Source organism: Pelodiscus sinensis, chromosome 2, assembly GCF_052426305.1.
Source record: "Pelodiscus sinensis isolate ZL-2025 chromosome 2, ASM5242630v1, whole genome shotgun sequence".
NCBI lineage: Eukaryota > Metazoa > Chordata > Testudines > Trionychidae > Pelodiscus > Pelodiscus sinensis.
In genome coordinates this window covers 99,704,586-99,727,347 of record NC_143053.1, presented here as the reverse complement: position 1 = coordinate 99,727,347, position 22,762 = coordinate 99,704,586, and the positions used below count along the sequence as shown (strand labels likewise).

The window sequence follows — 22,762 nt, the reverse complement described above, 5'->3', positions numbered from 1 at the left end:
TTTTTCAACTGCTTGCAAGCAGTGCTGGATGGGGACAAGCATATTTTACTGAATGGTTTCTGAAAGTTTAGGAAAATAGAGGAAAGTATTTCCCAAAATGAGAAAGGTCAAGAATAATAAACAACGGAAAGTGTCCCTGCTACTTAATGAGAAATTAAAAGAAGAAAACTTCAGGAGACCTTGAATTGCTGTATAAAGCAATTTCTTCAAGCTTAAACCTGTGGTTTACTGCAAAGCATTCAGCTTTGTACAATCTTTGCACACAAGGAGAAGCTCCACAATGACTGATTGATGGAAGTGTTACCAAAAATTAGCTTTTCTTCATAGATACTTGAAAACATGTGGGTAAAAGATACTAAGTGCTACCAGTGGATCAATGGCAAGTCAAAAGACAGCCAGAACGTATGAGACATAACAGAGTCCTAATGCTCTGCTATAGCTCTAGACCAGCGTTTCCCAAACTATGAGCCACGGAAAAAACTATTGGGCCACGGAAAAAAAATGCCGGGCCTCAGCGTGCCTGGTGGCTGCTGGCCCTTAGGCTGATTGACCCATCTGGTTGAATCGGGCCCCGCGCCCCTGCATCCGGCAGTGCCGGCGAGTTAAGAGCTGGGCCCTGCTCCAGCACTATGTGGAGCTGGGTCTCTCCCCGGCTCTGCCTGGAGTGGGCCCCGCCCCCGCGCGTCCTCTCTGGCCCTGCCCCCAGAGCATCCCCTCCGCTCCGGATGTCTCTGCCGCGCGCGGCTCCTCCTCGCCACCTGCCGCCCATGCGCAGCTTGCACGTGGGTGGGGAAGACGTGACGTCACGGCCCGGGTTTTTGAAACCCGCGCGAGGCATGTGGCGGGGCCTGGCTGGCTCTGGGTTCGGCCTCTGGGGCCCGAGCGCAGACCCCGGCCCCGCAACGGGGAAAGAGAAGGTGGGAACTGGCTCGTGCGGCGGCGAGGAAAGGAGAGGGGTGGGGAAAGGGGTGGAAAGAGAAGGGGCTTGGGAGGGGAAGGCACCAAGGTACAGGGGTGCGGGAGAGAGAGACAAATGCCAGGGGGCCAAGTGCAGACCATGAGGGAAAGGGCAGGAGGGGATGTGTCAGTGGGAGGGGGGACAGGAGAGGAGAGGGGAAGGGCACTGGGGGCTGGAGGGGGAGGTGCTGGGAGAAGGCTTGAAAGAAGGGGTGGGCATGAGGAAAGTCAGGATGGAACAAATTGTGTGTGAGGGCACAGAGGGGCAGGAGGGAATGGGGCAGAGACTGGTGAGGGGGTGGGTATTAGGGGAAAAGGAGGCACCAGGAGGGTGCAGGTCTAAGGGAAAGTGCAGGTGCCAGGGTATTCTGGGGTGAGGAGGAGGGGAGAGCTGGCCACCGGAAGCAGAATTGGACGGGGGAATCAGGGCAGGCTGGGGATATTGAGGAGCCGGTGGAAGCAGGGCTGCCGGGGGGTGTGAGGTTGGGGGCAGGGCGGTGGCCGGGGAAGATGTGGGCGGGGTGGGAGAAGTGGCCACTGGAAGGAGGGCTGGACGCAGGCAGCGGGGCTGGCCAAGGGAGCTTGGGAGGAAAAGCAAGGGAGAACTGGCTGCCAGGGAGGGGGTTGGGGGAAGTGGGGCTAGCCAGAGGCGCAGCAAGGGGAGCAGGGGGGAGGAATGAATCGGCCTGCAGGGAGTGGGACTGACCCGACCCCGTTCGCCTCCCCCCCCCCACCCACAAAGCACGAGTTAGTCTGGCACAGGGAGTCTATTGTCGTCCCCTTCCCCTCCCCCCCCCCCACAAACCCCTCGAGTAGTTGCGAACTATCTGGCTGGTAGACACACTCATGCAGCCTGAGCACATTTACCAGCCAGGCAGTTTGAAACTACAAACTGATACATCTAGTAATAATACAACTTACCTACTGAGAAAATACCAGACATATTATATGTCTGGTATTTTCTTCATTTGTTTTTCATGTGTTTATATTTTTGGGCTGCAAAAAGCATAACTGAAAGAAAAAAAGGGTTCCAATTAAAGTAAAAAGTTTGGGAAACCCTGGTCTAACCAGCTTTCTGTCTGTCTTACAGCCCATTTATCCAATCCATATTCCTTAACTTGCTGGCAAAAATATTGTGGGTGACCATATCAAAAGCTTTGCTAAAGCTGGCACTGGGAGATCTGGGAGGACCAGAAACAGCTTATTCGAATATTCATAATTTGATTAATGAATATGCAAATGAACATTACTGGTCCTCCAAAAGTTCGTGAATGGATTTACTGGTCCCCGTGTCAAAAAGTTTGGGAACCCCTGCTCTAGACAACACAAAAGCAAATTTGGATAGGTAGCTCTGAACAACTCTTCCTAAACTTTGCCTGAGTTAATAGAGCCTAGATCACCATTCTTAACCATCTGCTATTCTAAAGCAAGTATAACTGAAGTGGAGACCATTGCATGTAATCGTTCCCTTGCATAAACTCAAAGCTTTGAGAGTCACACAGCACATTGAGTGTAATCCTACTGTAACCATAAGACATTCAATACCTGATAACATTTTTCTTATCAATTTAAAATATTTCAGCATTCTTATTTTATTGATAACTAGTAAATAAGTGGTTTTAAAGTTCTGGAAGAATCTCAAGGCAAGACTCAAGACTATTTAGTCTGTAGAGGAAAATGTAGATTTAAATTGAGCCTACTACACCAAAGTAAAAGGTGCTCACCTGTGTCTAGACTAGGGAAGAAGTTGATATAAGGTCTGGGTTAGCTAAAAACATTTTACATAATCTGGACCCTACACTCAACCACTGAATTTCCTCACCTAGACAAAGCCACAGATCCTATTTTTCACATATTAGGGGAAATGATGTTCTCCAGAATAAAAATGGTCTGTGATGTTTTCTCGATTAATGTACCTAGTTCCACCAAAGTTATCATAATAAGCCCTCGATCTTGCAAATATTTACTCACACGCTTACCACTAAACACACGAATAATCTCACTGATATATGTGGGATAAACCAAATGCTTAAAATTAAGCAAGTGCTTAAGTATTTTATTCTAAAACAGGGGATTGAAAAGATGTTATTACACTAACTACATTATGAAAATCTTGTTCCCTGTACAGTTTCTTGAACGCAGCTAGTCTAGTCTCCAAATGGTATGTGTACAGCAGATAAGGACAGTTTAAAAAATAACCAAGGAGACTCAGGTTCATCTATGTTTTGAAATTAAAATATACTTTACCGAAGAATAAAAACTGATATTTATGAATATTAAGACAATTAATCTGTCTATTTGATGACAACATACATCTATTTGTCTATTTTTACGTAACAGATTTTTACCATAGGTGTCAGGCTTGCATGATTTATAAAAGAAATAACTAATTTAGTAAGAGTGATTTTTTTTCCCCCACATAAAAAGTTTCTACAAGAGAATAATGGGCAGACAAAAAGCCAAAATACTTGATCTCAAAGTATAGCATAGCTAGATTTGGAAGAACAGGATTTTATTTGATAGAATGTACTTATATACAGCTCTCAATTGCTCTAAGGAATAGGAGCGATAATAGGGAATGACTCTGTCCTTAAACTTCAAAATAAAGAGATAGAAAGTAAAGCCTCCGACACAAGAATTCAGGGAAAAGACATTTAGGTAAAAGAAATGGAATTTCAGCCTTGACTGATACATGCCTTTATGTCAGGGGCTGGCAATTTTAAGCATGTGGCCCATCAGGGTAATCCAGTAGCAAGCCACGAGAGCTTTTTGGGAGCTGCTTAACTAGCCCCAATGGGAGCAGCGAGGGACCATGTCTGTGGACAGTCAATGTAAGCAAAATGTCTTGCTGCCTGCTAACAGGTTACTTTGATGGTCCACTTGACAAGGTTGCTGATACCTGTTCTGTTCTGGAAAAGGAAACCAGTGGTGGTTAGATATTTTGTGTGCATTCAGTGGCAATTCCGGTAGGTGCGTATGAGATGTGTGAAGGTGCATAAAGTTCTGATGTAGTCTATTTCTGTTCTCTCTTTAGCAAAAACAACTTGTCTAAAAGCCATGTTAGAAAGTAACATGCTTCTTATAAAACAAAAAAAAGTGTGACATCTATAAATCTGTAGATTGTAAAAGTGATAGGATCTTTTCCAATTTTTTTTTTTTTTTCAGAACAGGTAAAATTTTCAAAAGATCTAGTGACTCAGAAATTGAAAGCCCATTTTCAAAAGGGATTTATTTAGGTACTTTAAGAGCCTATATGAAATGGCTAAAAATGCCTCTGAGTCCAATTAAATTTAATTTACACTTACGCATCAAAGTCACTTAGGCATTTTTTAAAGTTTTGCCCTACTTTTTTTAAGGAAATAGCTTGAGGGTGGCTTTAGAGTTTATTTACATTCAGTAATTTCTAGAATGAGATAACTGACTCAATCTCGACACAGCACACATTACTGTATATGAAATCATTTAGGATAGTCATGACTAAAGAGCATTTATAAATTTTCAATAAGACCTAATCCAGAAAACAGAAATAGAAGATTAAGTTTACTGAAATGCAATGTATAGCACATTAAAAAGAACAGTTTAAACTGCACATATACACTGATGGGTCCTAAATTATCTGTAACCTGGACAGAAGTATGAGCAGCAATACCAAGAGGTCAACAGCGGCTAAAGAAAACCAAACATGATGCTACTGTAACCTCTATAAAAAGACAAATAGGGGAAAGTATTATATACAACAGGTAAATTGCTGTTACAGTGTAATCTTTAGTATTTTGTTTATATTGGTTACCTCATCCCAGAAGAGTCATGGCTAAGAGAGAAGGGCAATGAAAGAGATCTGACATACTATGATGGTAGAAATCATGCATATATTGAGGCATATGACATGCTATGATGGTAGAAATCATGCAGATTGATCAGAGGCAGCAAGGCGGGAGAAGGGGAGGAGGAAATGCATGTTGTCAACAAGGTTAATTAATAAGCTTAGATTTATTGGTTAATCATATAGTCAACTACGTGTTGATATCCCTATTCCCTATATGATTAAATTCCTTTTCAAAGACATATTTTTTCCACTTTCTTATGGCAATTTGATATCCAGCTGACAGAAAACTTGCTATTAGTATTTTTAAAATTCCTCAGCTAAGATTTAAGCAAGTTTCAACTGTATATGAACCGTAGAGAGTCTGCATTATTCTGTTATTAACTCCACTGAGAAGATTGGAGGGGAAGATCTGACAAGTGCCAACTTCTTAAAGGACATATTTTAAAGCTTAAGCTAATAAACCAATTTACTAAGAAATTCTCATTACATTTATTCTACACACATATAGTGCTGTAATTATCAGGAAGATATGTGATATTTTTTCATAGTTACTAAAGAACCCGAATCCATGCTTTAAGTCAGGGATGGGCAATAAAAAGGTGGTAATTTGCCAGGATTAGGCCCTAGTGGGTCACTGCTATATTTACCTGTGCCTCCGTAGATACAGGCAATTGCCGCTCCCATTAGCCACAGTTTGCCATTCCTGGCCAATGGAGACACAAGAAGTGGCACAGACTAGGGATGTAAAAGAGTAGTCAAGTCAACTACTCGCATTTCCCTTCCCTCTTGCTGCTTCAATATCAGAGGCAGCAAAGGTGGGGGGAGCAGGAGCCAGTGCTGGGGAGAGCCGTCTTAAAAGCCAGTTCCCCCCAGCACTATCTCTGTTCCCCGCAGCGCTACAGCTCTGCCTTTTAAATGTAGTAAATGTTGCCCGGCAATTACTACATTTAAAAGGCAGAGGTGCAGCGGGTTTAGCTCCCAAGGCTGGCACAAGCTGGCACTAAGCAGTCCCAGTTTGTGCTGGTTCCAGGACACTGCAGCTCTGCCTTTTAAATATAGTAAGAGCCCAATTAGTCCTGGCTCACGCCAACCCTGGGAACTACCCCTGCTGCGGATCTGCAATTTAAATGTAGTAGAAACCAGGCATTTAAGCAGCAGAGCCTCACAAGGGGGTAGTGAGTGCTCCCTCCCCTTATTGACTAATTGGGTACTCAATGGAAATTCCATTTACTACTTGATTAGCTGATTAATTGCAATTTAATATCCCTAGTGCAAACTGGGACATCACTTCCCATAGCTCTCACTGGCTGGGAACAGTGATCCGCAGACAACAGGAGTTGCAATTGCCTGAATCTGTGGAAGCACAGGTAAAGACATAGTCAATTGTACAGACATAGCCTTCAAAATAAACTACTTTGGGATAAAGTTAAAAATTATATGAAACTCTCTGCTTCAGAACAAACAGATCATTTTCATATATGATTAAGTCATGTTTTTAAACATAAAAGTAAACAAATAAAACACATCTACCTGATACGTTATTTCATCAGAGTTTGCAGATGTTGAATGTGGTGTATGGCTCACCAGTATGACTTGTTGTGAGCCCGAACCGCTTTGGCTGGAGAGACTAGAATCTGTGAGTAAAGCAGGGAACTGCTGACCCTATCAAAATAAAATTATTCAAATGATTGTGTTTACAAGCATATTCAATTTTCATAATTAACCAATAATTCTAAAAGAATTATAAAATGGGGTTAAACAGAAGCTCCTTTTAGCACTCAATATTACTCTTTCAAAAGATTATTTCAAACATCAGTCTGAACCAATCACCTTTAAAAAACAACAACCAAAACTAGCACTTTCAGGCCAATGGGAGTTAAAAATATATGTGAATAAGCATACAAATTCTGCTAAATACTCATATCTTAAAATAGCACTTCGGTTAAAATTAAAACACATAATGTATTATTATTCTTACTTGGCAGTCATGCTAGAGATACCTTGTATGAGCTGTTTGGGAAGCTCAAAATTTTTAGTTTTACAGGTCAAGATAAATATTATGAATGCAAAGCTGAAGATGTTGGGTGATACTGGGAATATAGTTACCTCCCCAGATGTTATTTCACTATGTTTAATCATGCTGTGTGTCTCTGTAAGTACACTCACTCACCCCACCCCTAATCTATGGAAGGTAAAAAAAAAAAAAATTAGTCCTAAAGTCTTAGAGGGGTAGCCATGTTAGTCTGTAACTTTAAAAAACAAGTCTTGTAGCACTAAGAGTACATCTACACATTACCATTATTCCAAAATAACACAGGCCGCATCTACACTACAAGCAATTATTTCAACACAATGTTGAAATAGTGACAAGCTGGAGGACTTCTTACTCCGAATCCTGTAACCTTCATTGTACGAGGAGTAAGGGAAGTCAGAGGAAGAGTGCTCTCTCTCGGATTTCCTGCTGTATAGACAGCACCAAAAGCCAAAATAAATTATTTCAACTTAAGCTATGCAATTGATTGACATGGCTCAAGTTGCATAGCTTATTTCAGCTTTAGTCCTGCTGTGTAAACATGCCCTTAGAGACTAACAAATATATTTATATATATTTGTTACTCTCTAAGGTGCTACAGGACCTACAGGTGGCGGGGGGGGGGGGGGGGAGAAGGAAGGAGAAATGGCCTCCCCCGTCCAGCAAAATCCCTCATCCAGGACCGGTCAGAACAACAAAAAAAATCTATTTCAGCTGAAAATTATATGAAGAGGTAAGTTATTGCTGAATGTGCAAACGGATTTGTGTTGCTACTAAACCAGAGAAATCCTTTTTCATGAGAAGCAATAGGGCTTTTTTCATACTACTTGCCAATACACCTTTAGCTTTATTGAAACATAAGAAAGGTTCCTAAACATTGACTCATGAACCATGTGCATGTAGTGCGGGAGAGCCAAGTGGTTACATGGTACTGCCCTGAATTATTTTTTCCAGTGGCTAACTTTTAATAAAAGAGTATTATCAGTTATAATAAATACTCTCCTATTCTTTTACAGAAAAGAAACTGCTGTTGCGGTCACAGAAATTGTGATCACAAATAGATGAACAGTAAATTTACAAAAGTCACTGCTTACTATGCACCAACATTTTCGAGATGAAGATAAATATCTTACTTAAATGTCTAGCTATTAATTCACATTCACAAATACTTGCTCCTAGTGGAAGGTACAATTCCCAACTTTTACATAATGTGTCTTCCATTGATGTTTTTCCTGTTAATTTTCTCAACTGGACATGAAATAAAAGAAGTCATTGGAATTTACTGATAAAATTTCTAAAATGTGTTCTTGTAATGTGATTATTTTTTCTAATTTGTATAGGCAGAAATCAATGTTATAAACCCAATGAACTTTCTCTTGTAGTGCAAGGAGTAGTCCTGTGGGATCTTAGAGACTAATAAAAATATATAATATCATGAGCTTTCATGGGCAAAATCCACTTCTTCAGATGAACTGGAGTACAAATAACAGAAACCAAGTTATTTATAACAAAACAAAAAGGTACTTATTTATTGTAGGACTGGTGCTAATGAAGCGAATTAAGTGGGCTGGAAGTGTCCTATACTTAGCTATTGATGGGAAAATGCAGAGTTAAAGGCAGGGAAACTGGCTTTATAATGAGACATTCAGTCAATGGGAAAAAGTATCAGATTTGCAGATGAATATCAATTCCACAATCTCTCTCTCTGTAATTGGCTGGTAAAATTCCTTTGTAGAAGAATGGTTACTTTCAAATCCATGATCGAGTGCCCAGGCAGGTTAAAATGTTCCCCAACAAGTTTATGCGTGCAGTACAGTGTTACAGAGTAGACAGGAACAAGTAGCAAAGAGTTACATTTTCAGCTAGAAGAGTTTATTACCTTACAGCAACTGTGGCTCTCTGAGATGGAGTCAGTATCATCTCACTGTAGCTGTGCACAAACCTGACATACATAAGACCAAACCATATACTAGGCATGAGGGTTGCATGTGCATTCTTGTGCTCCCAAATGAGTGGATTAATGAGGAGGGGCCATAACCCTTTTTCAGTTCTGGTGCTATTTGAAGTCCACATTGCAGACTACTCAGAAAAATACCAAGAGGGTTGATCACAGGACTGCACTGACTACATCAGGCCTGCACAACATGTGGCCTGCAGGGGCTCACTGTGTGGCCCGTGACGACTACGCAGCGCAGCCCCATCCAATCCGCTGGTGTCAGTGGGAGGGGGGGACAGGGTGATGCTGGGAGAGGAGAGGGTAAGGGCACTGGGAGCCGTATGTTGTGCAGGCCTGATTTAATTGAAAAATTCTTAATAAAATATCACCGCCCCCCCCCCCCCAAAAACCTACCCTTGTGGCCTGCAGCTGTTTTCTTTGGAGTAATATGGCCCTCGCCGCTTTCCGAGTTGTGCAGGCCTGGACTACATCATCTCAAAGACCCACAGTTACTGTAAGATAAGTAATAATTCTTTTTGTGTCAGTGGGGATCCCATTGTAAGTGACTAGCAAGCAGTTTCTTTCTCAGATAGTGGGAGTAAAGTGCTACAGTTGTACTAATCAAAAGATATGTCCACACTTATGGAGGCATATAAAGTAGACACTTTACACTCACAGCCAGGATGGGTATAAGCAGCACCAAAGATGGCAAGGCATGGCTTATGCGTGCCCATCCTACACAGCCAAGGTATGTAGTCTACCCAACTCTCTATGTGCCCAAGCAGTGCTTCCCATGTCTGCTCTGCTATTTTTTGCAGTATCATATCCCACTGCCTCAGCATTTCCTCACCACAGGAAAAGGCCTTGGCAGTGGAGGAGCTACCAATGGACAGCTGCCTTTCACTTCCATGATCAGGTATACCCTGCAGTATCAGGTGTGAACATTTTTCTATAACATGTAGCACCTCTGTATTCTAAGCACTGCCAAAGATTGCAATACCACTCTTGGTGTCTTCCCTGGCTGTCATATCAAGTGCATATTTTTAAAAAAGATCAAAGTTACTCCATGTACTGCTTTGAAAATCTTTGAGATCAGCAAATTTCTGAAGCAGACCAACAGTGTTACCTATGCTCTGTACAGCAGCACTCTTTGTTTGGAGAGACCACCTCACTGACTATCTGGTAACAAAAGGAAATGCACTATGTGATCCACTTTGAGAGTCTCTGGGAAATTTTTGCTTGGCCTTTACATAAACCCACTAAAGCCAAGAAGACATATAATGAAGAGCTCAGTCCTGTCTAAATATTTCACATCCAAAGTGTGAAGTTTCTTTTCTCTTGGAAAAAAACAATTGTGATTTTGAGAAGAAACTGGCCAAGATGAGTGACTGATTCTGATGGAATTCTGAGACCACCTAGAGCAGCAGCGCACAACCCATGGGTTGCAGCTGCTTTCCTGGGAGGTCAAAGCGCTTGGATCTGGCCGACCACTTTTCCTGGCTTCTTGGCTTGGTGTCTGACATACACACGGCAGAGGCGGGGGGAGTGGCAGGAGAGTAGCCACGGCCCGACAGTTAAAGGGGCTGCTTCCCTTTTTTTTTTGCTCCACCAAATTTGGTGGCCCCCGTGGGAGTCGCAAATGAAAAAGGTTGTGCACTACTGGCCTAGAACATGACTTATGGGAGTGAACTCATCACTACATTATCTCTGTTTAGAAGATACATATGAAGGTTCAGCAAAGGGGGGTTGGATCTAACTGACTTTTCATACCGATCTGATAACTAAGAGGACTGACTCAATGGTAAGGTGATATAATGAGCATTTTGGTAAAGAGTCAAAAGAAAGCTTCATGAGCCACAAAAGGCCAACAAAAGGAGTAAGGTCTGTAACTGCACATGAAGGAAGCCCTTAATAAATCTTACCATTAAACAGTGTGAAAAACTGGAGCAGGATATAGTCCAGAATCTGGGATCAAGGTTTCAACAAGATTCACGTTATTTTGGGCTGTCTACATGCAAAAATGGCATCATTTTGAAAAATATATCCTGCCAAAAATCTCTTGCAACTACCACAAACAATCTGTGTCACGGATGCTCATCCACTCAATATCCAGGGCAGTTGTGTGCAGCAATTCCAGGCTCAGGTGCAGTGTCTACCCCGAGTTCAGAAACACTATGTCAGGGCAAAGAAGGGAGGCATATCGGAGACTGGCTGGAGATCTGTGATAGGTGTAACAGTGAAAATTGTCTCTGCCAATAAAGGGCTTTCATGATAATGGAAGACTTGTCCCTTCTGATCCAGGATATTATCCCAGCGTTTTGTTAGAAGGAATAAAGGAGACTGTGAGATTACCAAAGAGTAAAAGCATCCAACAGAGACCCCAGCCACGCGCCTCCCTTGGAGTTGAGCACCTTGGACCTGGCATTCTCTACTGCGGCAAAAGTCCATGGCTTATTTGGATGAGAGCAATGGAACAATGGAAGCAAAATGTTACTATCGTAAAACTGCTTAATTTCATCCTGTCAAGGATAGTACAAAGAGAGGACAAGCCTCTTCCCTTGTAGTCCTGAAGCACATCTTACATTGGCAGTGAGGCAGAACAAGAAGGCTCTTATGAGAAGGGTCCTTGAAAAAGAACGTGGAAGGAGTAACAGGATACAGAAAGGAACTAGGCAACACAGCTTTAAGTAACAATGTTCAGTACCCAATTTCTCAGTGGTAATATACAATCAATGCCCATTAGAATGAGATTAGACATTTTACAAAAAAGGGCTCCACAGAATGTCTTAGTGCAACTGTTGCTTGTCTGAGTTATCACATTTGCTGTAGTCACACATGTAGAGAATTCATGGAGAATGATATTCCCTACTGTATCTCATTAGCTTATTGGAATGGTATTTTGGCTATCAACTGTAGGGTGATATGTGTTGCCTTTGTTGAAACAAATGGGAGCACAGTCACCAGGAAGTTCCTGAGCAAATATAAAGGCAGTTTTAGTTTTCTCTATGATCCTTCAAATAGCAGATCCTCAGTAATAGTTTTCACTCCAAGAAGATGACACATAGCCTGGAGCCAAGATGCCTTCCCCATGGGTAACACTTAGGCCATGGACCTATTTGTAGTGTCTGCTCTGAGCACAGCTGCTTATAAGGCCACTTTGGGCGCAAGCTGAGTTTTCTTTTATGATGTCCCTGAGTAACTTTCTATTGTCAAAACAGAGCTTGACGACTAACAGAATGACTCTGCCCCAAGGTGAAAAGTCGTATTTGGCTAGGAGAGTGTGATAGCCACTTATAGCTGAAACAACACACAGAGATTCTCAAACACATCTGGTCTTTATTAATTGCCACATTCTTGGCTGGACAGGACTTCTCTTAGGTGGTTGAGACCACAAAAGATCCAGTGACTGCGACTGAGGCAAGGATGCTGTTGGACAGGGAGATCTTTTCTTCTTCCTTGACTGAAACAAGGGGCTTGGAAGTTGGAGACCTGGAAAGATAGATCATATTCCATTGGTGCCAAGGAAGCACCCCATATACATTCAGGTGGCTGGACCAATGCCTGCCCTGGTGGGTCAAAGGGTGGACTCTAATTAATTCTTTGGGTATCTTGGTGGTACCACTTATAGATAGGTACAGCTCCCTGTTCAATGTTGCATCCTGGCAATGAGGTCTGTCTCTCTTCTATGGATGGCACTGATGAGTAGGGAAATATCAGTGCTGGCGCCTGGTTGGTCCTGGTTAGATGTTACAGTGGTGATGCATGTCCTTGTTATGATCAACACTAGTCCACCCAGTGCCAGAGTTGATGATGGTACTAATGTATTTTACTGTCCTGCAGTCTACTCCTTCTCACTTATTTTTCATGCCATAGGAGGTTTATCCTTTTGCTTTCCGGTGTTTCTTTGATTGAGAGGACAGTTTTTCCTCAGATTCCTGCCCCAGTGTTCTGGGCGACCTGTTTTGGTGTCCTGTTTCAATGTCTATGGTGGGGAGCATAGATCAGCATTCATGTTGAACTCCCAGTCAATTTCCAGGCCAGGCCAGGGAAGCTAATGTATCAGGACATGTAATTGTTTCTTTATAGCAACTGAAAGTCAGTTACTCTTACAAACCTATTTCTCCTAATACAGGATTTAAGGGGTGTCTTCACATCTCCTAGTACCTGGAATGTATGTACCCATAGAAAAGATAATGGTCCATAACGACCTAGAATACATAGTGTGTTCAGAACAAAGATACGGAGCACACATTGTACCAGAAAACCAAGATAAACTAACTGGTTGAACCTAGTTTCAAATGACAAATATACAGTTCCTTTAATTAGTAAACAAGTAGAGAATAAAAATATCACTTTAGAAGTATAACTTGGGAAAGCGTAGCTTCTGTGCAAGGTGAACGTAACACTGCTGTACAGGACTGCTCCTTTTGAAGATGGTATCATATAGAACCTTTTCCCATACCATATTAATAAATCTGACTGACAGTGGCTATTTGGTCTCTTGACTAACTGACCACCCAATTTATTGAAAATAGCATGATCTTCAATGACAAAAGTTTTGATAGCTCCAATGCTGCAATAGCTGCCACTGTAGATAATTTCAGTGCTAACTATTTCCTTGGTGCAACCCTCTTTCCTCTAGTCTTCACTTTACCTGCTTGCTTGATGGAGCACTCAATGGTGCAAATTTGACTAGTATGGAAGTACTCAAGCACAGGTCTTCTGGATCTCACAAGCACTCTCGGACTGTTCAAAGAGCTGGAACAGTCTTATATCTTTCGACCTTTAATGTGAGTAGAGAACGAAATGCAAACCAAGGACCTGCTGCTTGGATGAATTCTATACCTCCAAAAACAGGCAACTGCTGTGTCTGTATTTAAGAAAAATTATCTGTGAAAGGAGGGACAGGACTTGAAGCCTACAGGTTTTGACTCAACCGTCTGGAGATCTTCATACAGAGGAATATGTCCTGGAAGGGCAGATTGGGGAGGATTATAGAGGGGGCACAGAAATGGGGAGAGAATATTGTACAAGGTCAATTTCCAGGTCCTTGATCAAGTCAAACAAATTCAATTTCAGGGACTATTCAGTTGAAAATTAAAGTTCTGAAAGCTGTTCTAAAGATTTTCAGAAGTCTGAAGATAGCAAGTGGGACTCCATTTTGCAGCCATGGGCAGTAGGAGAATACAGAGAGGGGAATCACAATAACTCCAGCCTTTATTCCTTCCCATGGGAACACAAAAAATATAGTGCACATGCACAGTCACTGCTAGCTGGAAAAAAAAAGATCTTGTGCACAAGGTGCATGCATACCAATAGTATGAAATATGCTAAGAAATATTCGTCAAAGGTGTTTGTCATTAGGCTAATCTTTCATCTAAGAAACAAGACATAAAACAGGAGTTTAGCTGCATGAAAACTACTGTGGGAAGACTTATGAGTCTAATGTGAAAGTTTTTGAATGGTTTAGCTTTTTGTTTTTTAATCAGTTCTAGCAGTGCTTATTAATGGAGGGTATTTCTCTCAAATAAGTAGGGTGTGTTTTTTTTTTCAAAATCGTAGGAGCTAAGTGCAAAAATACTGCTCACAAACAGTTATGATATTACGCCTCAGCTCTGTGTAAGAAATTTTGTAATGGTTTTTACGCAACAATGTATAGCCTGTTAGCACTAAAAATATCCATCGCAACTTTATCTACTGTAAAAAAGTGGTAAAAGTTACTTTATGAAAAAACATTCAGACACTCCAGTCCCTTTATGTTGTACTACAGGTTAAACCTCTGAAATCCAGGACTCTCTGGTCTGGCAACATCTGTGGTCCTACAGGACAAAAGAGCCCTGGCAACTAGAAGCTGAGATCAGCCAAGGTCAGGAGCACAAGTTGAGCTGACGCAGTGAGGAGAGCAGCCCAGACCAGTGGCAGAGAGCAGAGCCCAGTGGCCAGAGCCAGGACGTGGGAGTAGGACTGATGACCAGGAAGGGAGTCCTAGAGTAGGACTGATGGCCAGAAGGAGAGCCCTGCCCTCCCCTGGTCCAGCAAATTCGCTGGTTAGGAACTACTCAGGTCCCAAAGGTGCTGGACCAGGGAGGTCCAACTTGTATTAATCAGAAGAGCAAAGCAGTAAATTGCACTAACCTGTGAAGTGATATTAAGTGTAACTGCATCAAGACCACTAGACAACATGCCCTGAGTATCAGCCAAGGTCAAGGTGACACTACCATCTCCTCCAACTCCAGATGAAGACATTACTAAATTCTGAGCAGAAACTGTGGATTGAGACATGGGTGGTGCTGAAGGAAGATTTCCACTTGATGTATTAAGTTCTGCCAAAAAAGTATGCACAACATTAAAAAAGGAAACAAGCATGAATCCTAGCTATAGAGCCACCTCATTTTAGGTTAATAACTCATGTGATCAATTCTTAACTAAGACTTGGTAGCACTACTGCGCAACTTTCTCCTCTTTTAGTCAGATAGGTGGCAAATGACAGAAAAAACAATTTACTTTCTTATAACTGGATCTTGCCAGATATATAGCATCACAAAGATGTATGTATGAGTGTCTTGCACTGTGCTGCATTGACAAGGGTATATCTGAAGACAAGTTTTCAATGACAGGTAACACACTATGGAACATCTTACCGTAGGAGAACACAATATGTCCTCATCTGATCACCTTCACAACTCAGAGAAAAACTCACCTTTTGCAAAAGTCTGTTTATACCAGAAGACAAGATGACAGCAACATTTAAAGAAACTGAAAGTAAGAAAACTTCACCACAAAACAAAAAACACAATTTAAAGTGACCATATATTAAGATAACAAGAGAAGTGTTCCTGTTGAGGATTCGCACCACTAAAAGAAGGAGGGTAGCATGAACCTGAACTACCACAGTAATCACCACCTAACATAAGTCGATGTAAGTTTAGTGTGGCCATGCCTCCATAGAGACTGTAAAGAGTTTAGCCCTGTCCAAATAATAAGCTAGAGTTCTCCTAATATACAAGGCATGAAGGATAGCATCCTCTCAGCTCTGATGGGATTTGTGGTGGAAAATTGGCTGATGAATAATTTGGAAGTCATAAACAACTTTAGATAGAAACCATAGGTATGGTAGGAAGAATACACTATACACTGCTTTGTTCAAAGATAAGGTAAGGTGTGTCAGACATAAAACCCCCTAATTCACCAAACCTTTGTGCAGAGGTAATTGCCACCAGAAAAACATTTTCATGGAAAAATGGAGACACTTACAAGAAGCTAACAGTTCTAATGGAGATTTCATTAGAAGATAAAAACTAAATTCAAACCCCACATGGACACTTAGGAAGACAGTAAATACTTATGAATCTGGAAGCTGAAGGATGAGTAAATACTCAAAAACCTTCCACGGGAGAATTAAATGCTAGGTTGACTTGAAGGGAGATCAAGGCACCTCCTTTCTTCAGAACAAACAGGTATTCCAAAATCTCCAAAATGGACAATCAACAAGAGATAGGCAAAGGTAAATATACTAGTGGTAAAATTGCTTCCATTTCTGAAGGCTCAAAAAGATGTATTGATCCTTTCTGGAATAGGAGAGTCCTAATCCCAAAACTTATCTAAGTATCAAGCCTTGCGCCAGAGAGCATCCAAGATGGGATGACAAATGTTCCCCAAATCCAAAGTGATGACTGGCTCAGAGGAGACATAAAGATGACAAGGAAACCATATCTGTCTTGGCCAGATTGGTGCAATCAAAATTATTATAGCCTAGTCCTATTTTGTTTAAAAACATGAGGATTGGCAACACTGGAGAGGAAGGCATACTGGAGGCTCTTCGGGGATGGTGACTGAGACTTTGCCTCAAACAGAATTTCTCACAATTGCAATTGGCAGTGCTCACTAAAAGGTCTATGTTTGGAAGATGCTAGATGAAGAAAATCTAATTTAGTATGGATCTCTGCTATTCCTACTCATGATCTGAAGTGAAGTGTTGGCTGAGGTCATCAGCCCGTTTTTGATTTGTATCATACATCAGCGGTTCCCATCTACCGATCCACGGATCAGTGGCAGGCCGTGAACCCCTGCCTGCCAGGCTGTAGCACTCTGCCAGGCCACACCCCTAGCTGCTAATGAGCCCTGCCTGCTGGGGAATTCTGTGCCCTATCAGCTTCACGTCTGCCCACACTAAAAATTCTCCTCCTGTCCTCCCACCGTGAGTGGATCTGCAGACTGCCCTGGTGTGCCACGGCTGGAGCCAGGCCCCGTGAGCCTGACCTTACTTGTTCAGCCTCACCACGGCCTTGGTTCCAGCTCTGGCAGCAGCCACGCACCCGGCCGGTGGGGTTTCATGGTGGGCAGCTGCCCTGTGTCTTTTCCGTTGCAAGAAAAGTGTTCAGAACCATCGAGCAGAGCCTTCATAGCCATGAGTATCCCAGCCTTCATCTGTATCTCAGAGGATCAGATGAGAGGCCCCACAGAGCTGTGCTAGGTGTCCACGATTTCCGCACCTCCTCCAGCAGGACTGAGCTTCCCCCGTGGGGTCTTTCCTTCCAGGTCTGGCTTGTACCATGTGTCCGGCCGCTTCCCAATATCCCGGAGCTCCACAACCAAAATCGCCAGTAGGAATTGGGGGAGGGAGGTGACTCCCTGACTCAAACTAGTAGGTGCCAGGGGGGCTAGTACAACCCAGCTGTCAGGTGGATGCCGTGAGCCCAAGACAGACCACAGGCTGAGTGATCCTATGCCTCAAGGCCCCAACTGTTAATCGCCTGGGAAGGCACTCTTGAGCCACCAGAAACATGCACCTGTCCCTATTGCTTGTACAGCAGACACCGCCCATCCTATGCATGTGTCAGGGGCTGGGCAGTTGCCAGGCCTGGCAGGGGAAGGACAGTCTCTTTCCGGATGTAGAAGAGTGCTTTGCTGAGCAGCTGCATCCTGGGCAACAGCGCTCAGCTGGTGACAGTGCAGAGCCAGGTGAGGGGTGCAGGACAGGCACTGGGGGTTCCAGAGGCGTGGCTAGTGCTAGGGGGCTCTGGAGGTGGGAGGTTTTCTAAGATGTAGGGATAGTAGTGTGGAAGCTATGGGGGCAGGGTTGGAACTGGGGTATTCTGAGGATGGGGCTAATATTGTGAACTGGAGGCTGGCACTGGGGGAGGGGAGCCTTTGGGGGATGGGTGAAGTGAGGCTCTGGAAACAGGAGGTTGATACTGGGGGGGTCTGAGGGTGGGAAGCTGGCACAGTACGCGTTGCGTGCAGGAGACACTAGGATCAGTGGCTGGCACTGGGGGTAGTGGAGGAATGGGGGGCTCTAGGCTAGGGCTGCAGTGGGGGACTCTGGAGGCCAGAGCTTTCAGCAGGCTAGTAACATTTCATTTGCGTATTCGTTATTTCCATAATGAATATGCAAATATGCAAATGTTGCTAGTCCACCAAAAGTCTGTGAATGGATTTGCTGGTCCCTGGTATCAAAAAGGTTGGGAACCACTGTCATACATAATGGCCCTGTTGTGTCTCGTTAGATAAATTAGATGATCTTCTGTCATGTTGGTAAGCATACTGTACTGCCCTGAGCACCAGAAAGCTGATATACAGAGTAAATTCCTGGATGGACTATCTGGATGTGATAATGTGCGTTTCTCATCGTAAAACAAATGCATCCAAAACTACTGTGATAGCAGGAGATGGATAATGGAAATACCTGAGCATGCTGTATCCAGTTTTTTCCACCTTTCAAGAGAGACTAGATCATGGCTTGGAATAAAGAGTAACTTGGTGAAACTCTCTCTCTCTCTGGGGATATAAACTCTCTTGAGCCAAGAAGCTCATTTGGACTTCTGCTATTAAGTATGTCAGAATGTGAGAAACCTGCTCTCTGGGAGGTAGGCTCTGGACATCATTCCGAACTCCATCCTCCATAGAAGTTAGAGGAGTAGCTTTGCAGTATTAAGGTCAAGTTGAAGCACAGGGGAAAAAAGACAGCTTTCTTTACAGTTTGAACTTCAACATAAGAACACCAAAAAGTCCTGTGGGAAATCTGAATCATAACCACTTTATCACTGTTCTGTCTTGGCCACATGACACCTACCACCTACCTCCAATTTAATAGGAAACCTCTGCTTAGTATTCATTTATTTACCTCAGCACAGCAGTTTTAGATACACTCCCTTCTTCTCTTATGCCACGTCTTCAGTGGATGCATAATTCAATTGATATGAAACATGAGTGAGTCAAATGAGAAAACACACAAAATGTTGGGCACTGTAATCAGGGAAGTAAACGAATTTAGCATTCCAGATTTAATGAATTTTTCATACAGAAAGTTATTATTTCTCCAATGAAATCACTCAATGCATACCTGAAGTGTTCAGTGATGGACCCTGAGACAGAAGTTGATCATTGCTTAAAGTTAATGTAGCACCTGTTGACTGATTGCTGATTGTTGGCGTTGTCAGTCGCAAACTCCCATTCAACTCATTAGTTCCTGAAGAATTATGCTGAATAAGATCTTGACCTAAAGGGACAATACTTCTATGACATCTGGAAACTCTCAAAGAACAATTTTTTTTTGCTAATACAGGTTGAACCTCTCTAGTCCAGCACTCTCTGGTCCAGCACCATTCATTGTCCAGCATGACTTTAGTTAGCCAGATGTCTACTTATGGACATGGCCAAGTTTCCCATGGTCCCATAAAGTCCTGGCTTTCAGTGTTCTGTGCTGTTATTTACCCCTAAATGTCTTCTAAGAGTCCAGTAAGGAGTGGAAGCGTTGGTAATACTGCTAGACAATATTGACCTCCCATGGTTCAGCAAGTTCTCTAGTATGGCACAAGTCTAGTCCCAAGGGTGCCAGACTAGAAAGGTTCAACCTATATACTTAGTACAAACAAGTTTTCATTTAATAGAACAAAGACAAATAATACATCCAATCAAAAGGATTAATTTTGTGGTGCTTGGGGCAATATTAATACGGAAGACTATGACATGTGGATTTTTTACACAAATGCTCTACTCCCATAAGAATATTTTTAAAAGGAGCAATATCACAAATCGAAACGACAAAACAATTGCAGCTAAATGTGCAAGTCTTCTCAATTTATTAAAATTGCAATTGAAAGAAAACTGTATTATAAAACACATTTATAGAAAGGGGAATGTTAGAAAATGAAGAGTTAGTTCATTAGTTTCTTTAAACATACAGAATCGTGTGCACATGTGAAGACTTCAGATAGAGTACAAACAATGATAGGTGGCAGTTCTAGAAATGTCTTGTACAAGCACCAGATCTAGAAAAGCTGTTTGTGATGTCCTCTAGTAGGTATATTGGCCAAGTCATTGGAAGTGAAACCTGTTTTAGTCAGAATTTTCAGATATAAAGGTATGTATACGTTATATGACCAACCAGATCCCTCCTATCAACACCAAAAGAAAAAAAATTCTATGTGGACTCCCCCTGACAGTCATAATTACAATCTGGATTTCTATATACAATGCTTCTGCAACAATACACAGACTGACATTATGCACAAACAACAACAAGTGACATACAATCTCAGCCACGCTGAACACTATGCTATCCAGAGTCTCAAAAACAACCCTGACATTATAATCAAACCAGCTGACAAGGGGGGCACTGTGGTCATTATGAGGAAGTCAGACTATGACCAGGAGGCAACTAGACAACTCTCCACCACCACATTTTACAGATCTCTCTCCTCTGATCCCACTTCAGAATACCTAAAAAAACTACACTATCTCCTTAAGGAACTCCCTGCCTCTACTCGGGACCAAATACACACAGAAATACCACCCTGAGTGCTGATATTTATGTGGCGATCCCGCTCCCCAGGGGACCACATACCTTGGGTCCATTGCTCACCCAGATGCACTCCCTATTTCGTGGCCGATGTGTCGGTGACAAGCCGCACCATCAGGCTCTGGCTCACTAAAGGCACTCCTGCACCCACCATATGGTCTCGCATCCACCACCCAAGGGACCAGATGACATCTTGTGTAAGCATGAAGAGCGAGTCCCAAGGTGCACATGCCTGATTGAACACCTGGGCTAACCACATCTTCAACAGTCTGAGCCGCAACCTGGCGTGTCTGATCACATAGGTGCAAGCTGCCACCTGATGGAGCAGCTTCATGCAATTTCTTGCTGTTATGATTGGAGAGGCTATGAGGCCCTGTATAATGAGGCTCATAGCTAGAAACCTGGCCTTGGGAAGGGAAGCCATGGCTGTAGTCGAGACTAATTGGGCTCCCACAAATTCTATAACTTGTGTGAGTACTACAGTGCATTTCTCCTTGTTTATTAGGAGACAGCCTGCTGAACAGCTCTCTGATGAGGTCTATGTGATGCAACACCTGTTCCTTGGAGCGGCCCCTGATTAGCCAATTGTCCAGATAAGGGAATACCTAGATTCTGTTCCTCTTCAGGAAGGTGGCTACTGTGGCCAAGCACTTTGTGAAGACCCTTGGTGCCACAGACAGTCCGAAAGGGAGGACTGAAAACTGAAAGTGTTCCTGTCCCACAATAAACCTGAGAAATCTCCTATGAGTGGGCCTTATGGAAATACGAAAATACACGTCTTTCAAGTCGAGGGCGGCGTACCAGTCCCCCATTTCCAGGGAGGTAATAATAGATGCCAATGTGACCATCTTGAACTTCGCTTTTGGTTTGAGGGTGTTCAGATCCCTTAGGTCCAAAATAGGTTTGAGGCCTCCCTTTGCTTTGGGGATGAAGTAGTACTGGGAGTAGAATCCCCTCCCCCTAAAGTCTTGAGGAACCCTTTCCACTGCCCCTCGCTGAAGGAGTGAAATCACCTCAATTCAAAAGATGCTCGTGAGAGGGGTCCCTGAAGAGGGACGGGGATAGAGGGTGGGAGGGTAGCGAAGAACAGAAGGGGACAGAATATCCTGGTGTCACCAGGCCGAGGACCCATCTGTTGGTTGTAATCTGGCCCTAGGCCCGGTAAAAATGGGAGAGCCTGTCCCCAAAGGCGAGGGGAGAGGGGGGCGTCTAACACGGGAATTGGTATTCTGTCCTTGGGCATACCTTCAAAACAAGGACTTGGGCTGCTGAAGAGGAGATGGCCCTCACCTTTCCGAGCCCAAACGAGACCATCTCCTCTTGTTGGGTCCATTGGCATTATTGCTGCCAGCGTTTCGAGGCCTGTGCCTTGCTTGATCAGGCCTATAACCTTGATAGGGAGGCCCGCCCTGTGGTCTAGGGTTGAATAACCGCCTCTGCTACCTAAGTGTAGCCCTGGAGTCCTTTAGACTATGCAGCCTGGCAGCTGTCTGTTGGAAGAAGAGGTCCTTTCCTTCAAATGGCAAGTCCTGCAGTGTGTTCCACACCTTGAAGCCAGGCCCCATGGCATATCACAACCCTGTGGCCATCGTGCATGCTGCTGAGTCTACCGCGTCCAGTGTGGCCTGCAACGCTGTGTGGCATATAATCCTACTCTCCTCCATCAGTGCTGCAAACTCCTGGCAAGAGTCTTGTGGCAAGCATTCTTTAACTTTATCCACCGCTATCCAGGTATTATATACATACCTGCTTAACATTGCCTCTTGGTTGGCAACACACAGCCGAAGGCCTCCGGTGCATATTCCTTCCTACCCAACAGGTCCATTTTTTTTTCAGTTCCCTGCTTTTGGGGTAGGTCCTGGCTAACCCAGCTACTCCTTTCGCCCTGCCATCTGGACCATCAGACAGCACAAGGCTGGGTGAGAGTATAAATGTTCATGTCTATTCTGGGGGACAAAATAGCGCCTCCCTACTCATTTCTGAGTAGGCGGACTGGATGCCGGCATCTGCCACAGATTGGTGGTAATCTTAGAAATGTCGATCACGGGGCCTGAGTCCTTATTGATGACTTCCACCTGTATCCCCAAATTGGCTGCTAGATGACACAGCAGCTCCTGGTAGGCTCTAGCATCCATAGATGGCATAAATGGAGCTGGGTCAGCCAGGGCCTCATCCAGAGATGATGAGGACTCCCTTATCACTAGTTGGTCC

The 22,762-nt window shown here is 43.4% G+C and overlaps 1 protein-coding gene across 22 annotated transcripts in view; it reads right to left on the bottom strand.

Annotated features, from left to right (window-relative positions):
• Positions 1-22,762, bottom strand: part of ZNF236 (zinc finger protein 236) — a 221,643-nt gene that overhangs the window by 91,821 nt on the left and 107,060 nt on the right. For 20 of the 22 annotated variants that reach the window (XM_075921084.2, XM_075921086.2, XM_089776349.1 and 17 more), the window contains 3 exons: positions 19,094-19,249; positions 14,887-15,074; positions 6,314-6,445 (listed from right to left, as the gene is read on the bottom strand). In XM_075921084.2, coding sequence (XP_075777199.1) covers positions 6,314-6,445; positions 14,887-15,074; positions 19,094-19,249 — 476 coding nt within the window. Of the gene's footprint in view, positions 1-6,311; positions 6,446-9,165; positions 9,264-14,886; positions 15,075-19,093; positions 19,250-22,762 lie in introns of those variants that run through there. The other 2 variants (XM_075921087.2, XM_075921088.2) reach the window with 2 other exon arrangements.